Raw genomic sequence first — 13,925 nt, 5'->3', positions numbered from 1 at the left:
GCTCTAGCTTTTATTGGGTTGTAGGTGTGAATGAAGGCCCTTGGCCTATTTTCTAACGAACTGCCCCCACATTGTTGCAGTAACAAAATGAAGTACAGAAAGCAGATGTAAATAGCCTTGCTCCTTCAGTACAGACAAGTGGCTTTTTTTTGCTCTGCCGGGGCTTTCACAGAATCACAGAATATTTTTGGCTGGATGGGACCTTTGAGATCATCGAGTCCAACCAACAACAACAACAAAAAAAACCCAAACAAAAAAAACCCAAACAAAAAAAACCCAAACAAAAAACCCCAAAAAAACCCACACCCAAAAAATCCCAGAACACCAACACCAAAACCAAACCAAATGCCCACACCCCACCCACAAACAGACACAAACCAACAATCTCGGGCACTGGAGCATGCCCTGAAGTGCCATGTCTACACGTTTCTTAAATACCACCAGGGATGGCAACTCCACCACCTCCCTGGGCAGGCTGTTCCAGTGCCTGACCACTCTCTCAGTAAAGTAATTCTTCCTGATATCTAATCTAAACCTCCCCTGCTGCAACTTCAGACCATTTCCTCTGGTCCTGTCATTATTCCCTTGGGAGAAGAGGCCAACACCCACCTCTCTACAACCTCCTTTCAGGGAGTTGTAGAGGGCAATGAGGTCCCCCCTCAGCCTCCTCTTCTCCAAACTAAACATGCCCAGTTCCCTCAGCCTCTCCTCATATGACTTGTTCTCTAGACCCCTCACCAGCTTGGTGGCTCTCCTCTGGATTCACTCCAGCACTTTCCTTCCTTGAAGGACATTTATTTCTAATATCTGCACAGAGGCAAATAATGACAACAGCCCAGATTTTGTTCTTTAATTTTTTAAGTTAGATCTCAGCCTTTACTGAAATAACCTATTTCCAGTTACCCATCTGCTTTTAATCAGATTCTGCATAGTAGTATGGAGCACAATCCAGTTGGTAACTCTTGAAAGAGCTTCTTTCTTGATTTCAAGGCAAACCTTGAAATTAGTGGCTTCCCTATAAAAGTGATTTTTCAGTTAGGTGAAAACCTCTCCTAGGCAAAATGTTCTATTTTTTGTCTTTGTATAAGCTGTATCACAGTTTGATTTTGATTTTTCTTTTCAAGGAAATAGTTGCCTTATGTCTATATTGGGAAATTGAATGAAGGTTACAAATTTCTAGTGGAAAGTTTATTAAAAAAGGATTCTGCCTGCTAAAAGGAGGGGATACATGAAGCATGTAGAAGTTCTTCCTCTTAGCAGAAAAACAGGAATGACTAGGATAGAAATATTTTTTTTTCCTTCTGCACCTCTCTTCCTCTTTTACATTGACCCAGGCAAAGAAAAGGTTAAGCTCTCCAGGCACTTTGAGAAATCTGCGCACGGCAGATGGGATTTGCTGTTGTATCTCGGCATTCCCCTTGTGATTCTTCCGGGAAAATCAAACTTTCTCAAAATAAAATGCAGTTCAACAGTCCCCAGAGACACCGTGACCTAAGGCCAAAAGACAGAGATGGAGATGGAATAGCAGGAAATCAGCCTTGCTCAGAACTGTCCTGCCTCATGACTTGGGTCACATCATCAATAACATGAGAATGGTTTTCTAAAAATATTTGTGTTGTGTTTTCGTTTGCTTTACTTCCTGTGGGAGAAAGGCCTTAGTGGCAACATGTAGCTTTGAGTTTCCACTCCTTTTTTCTTTTTCTGTTTTTCTTCTACTATTTCCCAAATGTGGGAAGAAGCCTGTTTAATAGCCTTTTGTCAGCTGAGTAGAAACTTGAGTTGGCAACATCAGCAGAGGCTCTAGTGTTTGTTAGGTTGTTAGGTATGAATTAAGGCTCTGAGCCCATTTTTTAATGAACTGCCCCCACATTGTTGGCTTTGTTTGGAACTATCTTTCTTCATGTTTTTACATGAACATATCAGATACTAGCTAGGAAGCATGTAACTTGGCTAGCTCTCAGTTGTGAGGATTGAGAATCAAGCAGGGTAGTGGAGGCTAAAGAAAAATCTTATCTGCGTCTTGTTTGCCTACATCAGTCAGTAAGAGAAATACAGAATAAAACCCCATTTTATGGCTTCCCCTTCCCATCTCCCCTCCCACCTGCCTTCCTCCCTATTCTCATACAGGACTGCAAAAGTCCTAAATATGATGTAACATGTTTTTTCACATTGTTTTGACATTTTTGGCTCCCACAAACCACTTCTTTCCTTTTCCTCTGTGTCTGAAAGCTGGCAACCAACTTAATTACTTAGCACCAAAGAGGTGCTTATGAAACTCTTCCTCCACCCAACATCTCAATACTGATTTTCCAACGTCAACAGCAGGGAACAGAGATTCCCAGAATCTGCTGAAAACAGAGGAGCTTGGGAGGTGGAGGAAAATAAGGAGAATTACTGCCAGTTTATTGTTTGCTATTTTGGATTATGCAGAACCAGTAGGGGAAGTCCTGTGAGCTTCATGAGAATAAAATTAACTTGAAACTTCTAATGTCCTTCTTTGTGAGGAGGATTAAATAGTCACCTCAGGTCTCCAAACAAAAATGTTAAGACTAAATTCTACCTTTGACTTTTATCAGTTGAAATCTGAGAGTGGCTATTAATGTCATTGAGGCTATCTGAACTGAAGTCACTGAGGACTGACCTTTCTTCTGTGCTGATATAAAACAGAGTGGCTATTTATTAAGAGAATCTTGGCAAATGTTATGTTCTTAGTTCTCTTAATTCTGAGGGCTGAGTGTTTGCCCTTGCCAGGGATATCATTATGTCTACCATAAGTGACCTCTTCCATCTTCTTTGGGCCTGAAGCTTGCAGGTCTGGGTGGGCTGACAACACAGACTTCAGAGACCAAGAAGGAAAAAAAATATAAATAATTAGTGAGGTTCCTGGGACGTTCACTATAGAGGCTACAACCTTGGAATGAAGGAATAGCCTTAGAATAGCCAGGTGATCTGTGCAGGATAGATGCACTGGATCCTTAGAAATACTCAGTGCCTTATAGATGCTTGTGGAACATTTTGGGTTTTCAGTACCTCTGCAAACTGAATCAGAGTTATTTCAGGCTGGACACCCAAAATCATACCTCACACCTACACCTCAGGTATTGGTCCTCACTTTGTTTTTGAATGGGCTAAATGAAATTTCAAATAAGTTTTCAAGTGTTTTCTCACAATGCTTTAGTTAATTGCATATCTATCTTTTCATTTAAAAAGATTGAGTTTCTTTCTTTAATTAGACATTGCTACCTGATGCAAGCCCTTTTTCATGACCACTTACATTAACTTGATGTTTGTGGTGCAGGGTGATCTTCTTGCGGTTCTACTTTCATGGTTTAGGTTATTCCACTGCAAAAAAAAAATTCAGGAATATGTCCTGGAGCAGAAAAGGATTATGATGAGGTGATATTAGAGAAATAGATACTAGACACCTATAACTCTAGGTTAGAAAATCGGGCATGAGAAGGTACTGGGGGTACATACGTTCACAGACCACTGGGACTTTTTTTTTTTTTTTTTCTTTAGCTTTGCTTTGTGATGTTACACTCTTGGATAGAAAAGACTTTCTAAAACCAAGTAAACAAATTGCAAAATAAATGCCGGGTCCTACTACTTTTAGTGTTGAACTTGCACAGGTGAAGTACAACAGCTAAATTCACATAATAGCATCAGATTTGTCATGCTATTTTGCCATATGTTTTTTAATGATACAATTCCTAAATCATGCATGCTGTGCTAGAACCAAATTTCATCCAATTTGGTAAGATCATGTGAAAGCAGAGGACTCTGCTAGTAGATTCCATTTTGATACTGAAACCAGAGATAATTCGGCTCTGGTACTACGGCCTGTTTTATATAGTTAACTCCATCTAGATGAGGCTTCTATCGGAATGAAAAGCACCTTTGCAGAACTGGGTGTGATTCACTGGATTGCAAATTTATGTGATATTTGTTCTTCATGTTGTCATGTCATCTCTAATCTGGTCATCTCTAACAGTTATTGTTGTAATGCTTGATTTGTACAACGTCTTGTGGTATTATCCTCTACAAAACTCTGGTTGCATTAATGAAGTCATCATATACAGCTTTTTTAAACACCAACAGAACAGAGCAGAAAAGTTTTTTTAAAAAAAATTTCCGCAAGTACATTACCTTTCTGTCTCTTGTGAATAGCACACTGATACCACTTAGGTACCTATCTCCTTGTCAGCAGTAATATTAAACGCTCTCAGGGAGTAGACATTTGTCTAAACACTGGTGTGGTGATTGTTTAACTAGGTGATGCTATCTGACTCTGTTGAAAGTATGCCCTTCACCTATGCAAATTCTTTGTTTTTTTTTTTTTTTTTGTGTGTTTCTTTCTGCCTCATATATCACAGCTGGTTGGAAAACTTCTGGTTTTCTCCTGTGGAAAGTTGCCATTAATAAATAATTTCCATTTCCTTAATAAAAAGTCATACTTTCCCTGGAAAATGTCAGGAAAAGATCTTATGAACATTTCTGTTCATACAGGCTGGGAGAGTTCAAGTGATAGGTGTTATAGATGAGATGGGAACCTTTGTAGATTTTTAAAATGCTGTTGAAGCTGTAACATTCTCTTCCCTCTCGTCTCCTTTTGTTTTCCCCAAGTCAGGTATGTTGTTCTGTCCCCAAAGTTGCTTGTCTTTTTCTAGAGGGTTTATAAAAAATATTTGCCTCTGAAAGCAAAGGATTAGTGTGTCTTTTATTACACAGAACATAGTATAATATTTTTGCTACGAGTTTTTAATATGTAAATTTATCTCATTTAAAATCAATAGAGAAGAATTAGTTACAGCTTTCTATTGCCCTTTTTTTTTTTTCTGTATGAAGTATAATATGCTTTTGGAAGTGTTTCCTCTGTACACAAACTGCAGAGCAGAGGTGTAAAACTGTAACAGTTTACTGTATACCATAGAGATGGTGATGAGATATGATACCTCTTGCTAAAGTTACAGGAGATGCTAAATATTTCAAGCTCAGTTACTAAATTCTCTTTAAAATGGAGGTGGCCTGAGTTCTCAGGCAGGGTGGTGCAGCTCCTGTGCACACAAGCACGCGAGAGATTCCTTACTCACTGGCAGCAGATGGGAGAGGTGCTCCTTGTAGTATCTCAGCCTACTAACTCTTGATGAAAATGTTTTGGGCCTGCAATAGTTCACAAGCAGCAAAAGGTCTTATAAAGCCATACTTCTGAGTGCCAGGCTCTCATGTTTGCTGGTAAGCGCGTGGCAGCAGGTGGCTAAGGCCAGGAAGGGAAAACCCATGGTGCATCACCTTCCTTTCCATTTCTTTCCCAGCCGCTCCAATTTGAAAGGGACCGCAAATGCCGAGGAAGCCAAGCCGGGGTCTCAGACTGAGATTGCAAAGCGGCTAGAAGATCAGCGCCGTCGCCGAGGCGAGAACGAGGAGTTTGAGAAGCTGAAAGAGAAGCAGCAGGAGGCGGCAGCAGAGCTGGATGAACTGAAGAAAAGGCGAGAGGAGCGCCGGAAAATCCTGGAGGAGGAGGAGCAGAAGAAGAAACAGGAGGAGGCTGAGAGAAAAGCCAGAGAAGAGGTAAGTGTAAAATATGATGTATTGGACTGGGTTTTTTTCCCCTGTTGTTACTTCTTTACTTGCACTGGCCTTGCACTAGTTGATAACTCTTTACTGCAGTGTCTGCACAGACACTTTTAGGCAATGATGTTGGTGAAGCTGGAGATTGATGGGTCTGTATTTAACAAAAGGGCAAAACGAGGCCATGGGAGATCAGCTCACAGGTGAGGAAGGAGCATGCAATGAGGAAGGCAAGACCAAACCCAAGCGTACAGGCTAAAGTGTGCTTCTCCTTCTTGGATCTGATGTTGCTGTGTGGGGAATCGCTGCTGTGACTGCTTCAAATTGTGCCCTTTATCTGGGCCTTCTGGGTTGTGTGCTCTTCTGGGCATCGCTGTTTCTTAGCATCTGTCAGGATCTGTCGCAACAGACCTTGATTTCAAATATGCTACCCAGCCTTAAAATCACCCCATTTTCTAACCTTCAGATTTAACTGCAAGTATGCCATATTTGATATCAAGTGATCATATCACACAGATGTTCTAGTGAGGACGCGAGGTAAAACATGCAGTCATGCAGGGTAGAAAGAAACATTACAGTGCTAGCCTCAGGAAAGATGGGGCTCTAATAAATGTCTTCATGAGTCAGGATTTCATCTTCAATAGTTGCATATTTCTTGTCTTCTTGGAGATGCAAAATGTTGAGGGCAGTGTTATAGCCGCAGAGTTCTGAATTTATTCGAGGTGTCTTTTTGACATTACACAAGTTGAATTACTGAGTGCATGTCAAAATTTGTCTGCTGCAGATGAGCTGGAATGCTAATGTTATATATAGTTACAATGGGCTAGTTCTCATTAGGAAGATATTCTTGCCTATTTAAATATTGAGTACCCAAGCACATCTGTTTGCTTGTTCTTCCTCTGCCAAGGGACTCCATAAATAGGATCTCCAAATCTCTGGTGCATCATTTAGGAATCTTAGTTGTTTGGAAAACAAATGGTAGATGAATAATAACAGTATTTGCCAGCTGAATGCCAGTTGCTTTAATATACTAAGCTCTTTACAGAGGAACTCAATTGATGCTGAGATTGCAAAATACCTTGCTGGTCAGACCCTGCTCACAATGGTTGTGCTTTTGAGGGCTTCTGGTTTGACTTGTAGTTTATGAAGTAAAAACTCAGGTTAACTCTTTCAGGGGGAAACTGTAAGCATTTGATCATCACTTTTTTTGGCACCTACAGATTTTTCTTGTGAAGTATTAATCTTGGCACAACAAGTGCCAGAGTGGATGGACAGAAGAACAGTACAAAGGTGATACATGAGGATACAGAAAAAAAATGAATTTTAAAATTTTTATAAATGTGCTTTTTTTCTCTCTAAGTGGCACTATATGGCAATAAATCTGGTGACCTCACTGTGAGAAGATAAAGCAGCACAGACTAGCTGTCTTCCCCACTTCCTTAGCACTGTGATGGATTAGCAGCAATGTGTTGCTACATTTCAGATAGGTCACAACTTTTTTGACTGGCATAAAAATCAGTTCTTAGAAAATTTGGTAAATATTTGCAGGACCGCAAAGCTCTGTAATGGTGATATAGTTTCTGAAAGAATATGTGACCATTCATATTTTTTAAGGAGGAAAAGAGGAGGATGAAGGAAGAAATTGAAAGGAGAAGGGCTGAAGCTGCTGAAAAACGTCAAAAGATGCCAGAAGATGGTGTATCTGAAGACAAGAAGCCATTCAAATGTTTCAGTCCTAAAGGTTCATCTCTTAAGGTAACTTCCCCACTAACATCTATATAGTACATAAAAAGTAACGGGGTTTGCAGTCCAAACCAACAGCCATATGCTTTCCATACAAAGCAGTATGGAAATACTTAAAATCAGATCTGGGACATTTCTGTGAAATAGTGCTTAGCCTGAAACCTTTAGCTGAAAGACTTCATTCATTGGGATGATTGAAAATTACAGATCCTTTCTAAAAATAGAGTCTAGACTGGGAGTTACCTGTTCTTGTTGATGAAAAATATCCCAAAAGGATCTTCACCTTCAAGAGAAAATTATTTTGGAAACTTAGAGCTGTATTACTGTGTTGATTTTCAATGTTAATTTATTATAGGAGCGCTTTGTGAACTGAAGCAGACAAAGATCACAAATGTTCTCTCTCTCCTTCCGCATCCACAATCACTTTCTTCCTTGCCAGATTACTTTGTCTTTAAGCATATTCAGCTGAATCATCATTAATTGAAACTGCCCCATATGGGAATTCTAGCTTATGTCTAATCCCCTTAAAAATAACATCTAGAAGTACTGGGCTGGATTTTATTTTCTTACATAACAGGGGAAAAAAACCCATTCTGTTGCTGCGGGAATTTCTGAGTGGTCTTCTGTGGCCTATATCATATTGGAAGTTAGATAAACCAATTAAATGGCCTTTCAGCATGGAGGAGGAATCCTGGCCCCACTGAAATTATTGGGAACTTTGTTTTGGTATTCAGTCCAGTTGCTTTCTCAGTGCAAGCTCAAGCTACAGATCTATTAGTTGTTTTCAACTGTCTTTTCCTTTTCTCATTTTGTGTCATTAATCATTTAAGAATCCAGAATGTTTGTCAAGAAAAGCTCCTTAGTGGGCACTAGTAGAGAAAAGAACCAGGCAGGAGGTTATCAGATAGGAGCTCATTGGACCGTGAAGTGGATCTCCATGGGGTTAAGAACTGTATTTGTTGAGTGACAAACTACATTTGGTCAAAATTACATTTCCCCTCACAGAGAGGTAGACTTTGAACCGATCTGGAGCTTCAGCCCTATACTGTTTTGTGTCCAGTTATAGCAAATACAGTGTCCAAATGGTTTTGACTGGACTTACCTTTGACCTCTCACACACATCTGAACCTGAAATACAAGAACAGAATACATACAGCTGTAAGTGAAGATTGCCAAGCTTCACAACTTGCTCCTGATAGATAAACCTGGGCTTGCCATTTCAGTTGCAAAAGACCATGTCAATAACAGACACTATAAATGTACAGCTTCTTTCCAGCCCTCCTGGGAGGGCTTCTTTTTCTTCTTTCTGTTTATTGAGATGCCTTTTATGACATACATTTGGAGCCTTAGTTCACAGATGACTCAGAAGAGAGGAAATTATACTTGAAAACACATAATCGAAAGATATAGATCATAATTTGGGGGAGAGTGGGGAAAAAACACTGGATTTGGCAGGAGGTTAATAGCTTTCAGAGAACTTTTGGACTGATGCTACACTATTCTACCAAGTGTATTTTTAGAGGAAAGCTGGAATTTTCCAAATGTCGTTAATGATCAGGGTCTGATTTTTTTATGATGATTATTGCTGCTGGATTTTATCGCTTGTTAGGTAGATGTTGTTTGTTACAAAAACTGATATATGAAACTCTATGCACATTTTTTCTCTTCCTCTGTTTGTGTCTCTGAAAAATTGGTGATACTGTACATATTCCAGTCTGGTGTCTGTGGGTGGCCACAGTAGACATGTAATGCTGTTGAACTTCACACCCTAAACTGTTTCTTGGCCTCCTGTGGTCAATAGCTGAGGAGAGAATAATCTCATTTTAATAACCTGATGTCAAATTTGATGCCAAACTTCAGTTTTTAGAAGACAGTGTATTTTGTTACTTTTCATTTGGACAGACTTCTCGGGCTAGTCTAACTTGGTTGGTACGTAGCTTTTTCATTGCCTGTTATGCACTGCCCAGGTTATCTTTCAACTTATAAAGCATTTGGCACAAATTTTCTCCCTTGATGAATGCATCATCTGTTTAGTTGTGTCTTGAGTCATGTGAGAACCCTAAATACTCAATTGTGGGTGGGTGGTTGGAATTAATAATGAAAAAAGAGAGGCTCAGTATTAGAATACTGTATGATACATGTGCACATTCTGACTTCTCCAGATCACAATCTGGCAAAGCATCTTTTTTTCCTTGCTTATCCTTCCTGATGTGATAAGTTTTTAGGAAGAAAGGGAAGTTTCTGGGAGTGACTTAGATGAGGAAATTAGGACATGCTGTTTACCAAGTGAAGTACAAGAACAAAGGAAAGAAGGGAGATAAACTGAAAAGGAGTGTGGCGTATTGCCATCTTATGGACACTGCATTTATCCATCAGGCAGGGCATGGACTAGCATGACTTGCAGCCTCAGACTTGAGAGATCAAGATGTGCAATTGATCTCCATGTATTATATGGCTCATGGATGCACTTATCTAAACATATGTATACAAACAAGGACATAATATACATATATGCTTATATTTAGAAAGAACTACCATGATTATCTAGTAAGGCCTCTAATAAATCACAGCCTACACAGTGCTGACAACTCCTGTTGTGTTAACTGTTAAATACAGTATTTCCCTGAAACTTGAGACGTTACTTCAGCAGAACTGCTACTGCAGCATGGAGTCCTCCCAGTGACAGCACCAGGGTTGGTCCTTTCCAAAGGGACAGTGAAGAGGAAGCATGCAAAATTAATACAGGACAAGTTCATCACTAGCTCAGGGTGAAGCAGCTTGGATTTCTCAGGGCTGGTGGAGTCCCTGTGGGCAGTAACAGCAGTACTAAACCTCTGTCCAGCCTCAGCCCTCTTTCCTGGGTTTTGTTCTAAGGACACAGACTGGAACAACCTCTGCTGCTCTCCCATCCCACTGTAGCTCATGCTCCTAACTACTCTCTAGGTTAATCAGGAGTGAACAGGATATTTCAAGGCTAAATCTCCTCTCGGGGGTGCGCTCCACCCCTACAGAAATGCAGAAGCAATAAGGCATTGATAGAAGGAAGCAATGGCAGGAGGCTGGGAGGCTGGGATATCTCCTGTCTTTGCAGAAAATATCTCCTGGGAAACTTGGGTTGATGTGGCAGCCTGCACTCTCTGCAAGGCAACGGTGACAGCTAAGCTAGAAGATAGGACTTTTCAGGGCTTGAGATTTTTTTTTTTCCTTTCCTTAAAGACCTGTTTTGTCCTATCTCGTTACTGCTCTCCATACCTGACAGCTGGGGCAGTGACTGGAAAGAATTAGACTCCACAAAATCTGTTCTTCCTAGCTGAGCTACTCCTATAGCAGAGAGAAGATAGAGCGGTATGAACAGGATTTGTGACATTTGTTTTTCTCCCCATCTTTGATGCTGATGGCAGCACTCCAGTCTGGCATGTAAACTGGAGTAAATTGGTGTACTCTGCACAGATGCTGCTGACACCAGGAAAAAGCCTAGCTGTGCTTAATGAAGCAAAAGAGCACGTGAACCACTCAGAGAGAACAGGGAGAAGCCACTTTACTCCCAGGGATGACTACTCAAAATGGATTTCCACCAGGTTCTTCTACCTGTTGGATATAAGGCAAAATTTTAATACGGGGATTTCTAATTTCTGCATGCGTTTATTATTCCCTTTCCTCCTTGACTCATTTTTTGAGAAGAGTTTTTTTATATATCATTTTATAATACTTTCTGTCATAAAATATCTAATACACAATTGCAAATTCCTAAGAATCATTTAATGTCTTTGTATGAAACAAATTTTACTGGGAATATCTAGATGGTTTTTGTTTCCCAAGTCATTGGCTCAAATTGTGTGTTAACTCATTCCTCTTCCATTCTGTTTCTATCCTTGGAGGATGTACAGACGGAAGAAAGTGTACTTTGACAGCCACACTTTAACTGCATTTTTAATAGGCAAGAAACTTCCTGCACAGTCAGTGAAGAAAACATGTCTGTATAGTATTGAATGTGGATAAAGGCATACATATATCATTGTATAACATCTTGCTTAATTTATTCCTTGCCACCTGCATGTGCTGGCCCCATTGAGTAAGACCCCAATCAGGTGTGAGACTCCACATGGTTTTGATTTATGTCTGTTGGTTTCGTTTTCCCTGACTTTACCTGCATAAGGGTAGGTGACCATCTAAGCATTTTGTTGTCTAATCTAAGCTTCTTTGGTAGTTAATAGGCAGAGTGAGTGCCACCCTCAGTGGACAAGCACCTTTCCTAGGGTGAGGTGAGCTCCTCTGTCTCTTCACTGACTACAGAGGGAACCAAATGAGAAGACTGGACTAAACGCTTAACTTTCAAGCAACTATGGTTTCTTGAGAGAGATGCAACCCGAGATCCTGTGTTCTTTCTGGTCATAGTCTGATTAGACACCTGCAGGTTGACTTTGGAGCACATGTGTTCTGTGTCAGGGGCTTTGGAAAGTATTCCATGGTGACAAAACATAGCCCCAACCTATTAAACAAGATCTCATTATAATGAATGCAGAAAAATGATTATTCTTATTTTTTGGTCTCAATTTGAGGAAATATCTTGCATATTGTGGTAACCACCTTGCTTTGCCCATTTCTCTTACAGATCTATTTTGTAATACTGTTTACTGTATGTGCCAAACATTTTAAATTCTTTGCATGGCGTTTGTGTGGTGTGCAGTGGATAAATGACCTTTAGATGTTGCTGTGCAGTCTAAATGTGTTTGACCTATATTTTGAATACACGTTTGTATAGAGGTGTGTTTGCTGTAAGTGTATTCAATGTATGCTTCTACTTGATGCATACTGTGTTTTGAGGAAGATGCTCTAGAACAAATTTCTCTTATAAATGTGCAGAAAATTTTTTATCCATCCACACAAGGCACCTGCTTCCTCGGGAAGAGGACCATGTTCATCTCTGAGGGTCACTTCCTAACTCTGCTTTCCTGTTTCACTTATTTTCTGGTTTGCTTTGTCACTCTCTTGTTCTGAACAATCTCTGCCTTATTCCTGATACTGCAGTAGGTGCTCCGAGAACTGCTGTTTCCATTGGGTAAAGAATGACCCCATGTCTTTTTATTACAGCCCCAAAAATACATGTCCCTCTTCCCCCAATCTATCCCCCTCTTACACCAGTGCCTACTGCAGCCAGGTTGTCCTGCTGTGTAGAAACATCTCCCCTTCCTGAACACAGGAAGACTGTAAAGAAGCTACAGTTGGCATCTTTTAAGATCTGTCCCTTTTGTGGAGCCTCAGTTCATCTGAACTAGAAGATGCTCTAAATTCATTATTAGGTGTGACCTCAAGTCCTGGTTGAGACAGTCCATATTGTTTATCCTTGCTGCCAGCCAGGGTTTCGCTGATGCAGTTGGGGAATTACCCGTTCATGCAGAGCAGGGGAGAAACCAGCAGCTCTTGTTGGTCTAACTCACCATTTTGATGCATTGCTGGTTACGACCCAGAAAGAAATCAGCGTTGTGGGAAACTTCTCCTACTACACCATAGTCGAGGAGAGGTGATGGGTTTGAAGTTATCGCCGTAGATCTGCTTAATCACTTTTGATCAAATAATTTACTTGCTCGTGTTGTGGCAATGCCGACGGCATTTCCTCTGGGTGAAACTAGTTGCAAAGTTGTCAAGGCTGGTAGAGGAAGAGCCGCAGCTCCCTACCGGTGTGGGTGTGAAGGGCTCTTCAGCTCCTGCCTGGTCTATTGCTGCCACCTTGTGACAACAGTGCGCTGAAACGGTTGGTACATACCCCAGCAAAGCCCATCTTTCCACTCAGGACTGTATTTAGAGCATGTATTGGCAACTAAAACCGTTAATGTAAATTACTCTGTAAATTGTATATATATATATTTTTAGAGCTTCAGAGGTACCTTTGAGCTGGATTGATGCTAGCTGGAGTTCCTCCCGTGAGCTTGTTTGGCAAATTCTGCACTGCAGCGAACTTCCTGAGTTTTCGCTTGTATAAACCTGAGAAATAAAACATGCATGCCCTTTGATGGGATTGCTGAGGGATTTGGTATTCTGGTACCACCTTGGATACTAAAAGGCACCGAGGAGAACCATTTAAAGGAATGGCTGTCATTGCCTTATTTTAAAGGCATGAATGCCACAGCAGTAACTTGAAAACGGGCAACCCGTACTGAGACTGGGGAATCCCCAGGAATCCAGCTGGGCTGATTATTAGTTGTTTCTATCCCCTGGAGCTGCTTGCATATATTTTACTCCTAAGTGAAACTGAAGAGCCTGGGACAAGAAGTGGAACAATGCGATGGGGAAGAGACACGAGGAAGTTGATTAAAGTATTTCTTGACTCAGAACGCAAATCGACCCTCCATCATGAAATGTTTTAAAACTTTATGCAGGGATGGAGTCTTTTTGTTTTCAAATTATCGAGAGATTTGGCATAAGTCTTATGAGACCTTCATGATTCTTTTTCCCTGGAAACATTACAATATTTTCCTATACACAGAGTAGAAAATAGTGATGAAACGTGAGATATCCGTTTGTGTAATAACAGCTGGTAGATATTGACTCAGCAGTGACCTTGCTGATCCTGAGCAGAATACACTCTGATTGGTTTTTCTGGAGCTCAAATTAAA

At 40.5% G+C, this 13,925-nt stretch overlaps 1 protein-coding gene across 5 annotated transcripts in view; it reads left to right on the top strand.

Annotated features, from left to right (window-relative positions):
* CALD1 (caldesmon 1) overlaps positions 1 to 13,925 on the top strand; it is a 200,784-nt gene that overhangs the window by 176,751 nt on the left and 10,108 nt on the right. For all 5 annotated transcript variants that reach the window (XM_074144465.1, XM_074144467.1, XM_074144469.1 and 2 more), the window contains 2 exons: positions 5,313 to 5,568; positions 7,183 to 7,323. In XM_074144465.1, the coding sequence (XP_074000566.1) occupies positions 5,313 to 5,568; positions 7,183 to 7,323 (397 nt within the window). The remainder of the gene's footprint in view (positions 1 to 5,312; positions 5,569 to 7,182; positions 7,324 to 13,925) is intronic.

The sequence above is a fragment of the Numenius arquata genome, chromosome 2 (assembly GCF_964106895.1).
Source record: "Numenius arquata chromosome 2, bNumArq3.hap1.1, whole genome shotgun sequence".
NCBI lineage: Eukaryota > Metazoa > Chordata > Aves > Charadriiformes > Scolopacidae > Numenius > Numenius arquata.
Note: the sequence above shows the minus strand (reverse complement) of the source record. Positions and strands in the feature narration are given on the sequence as shown.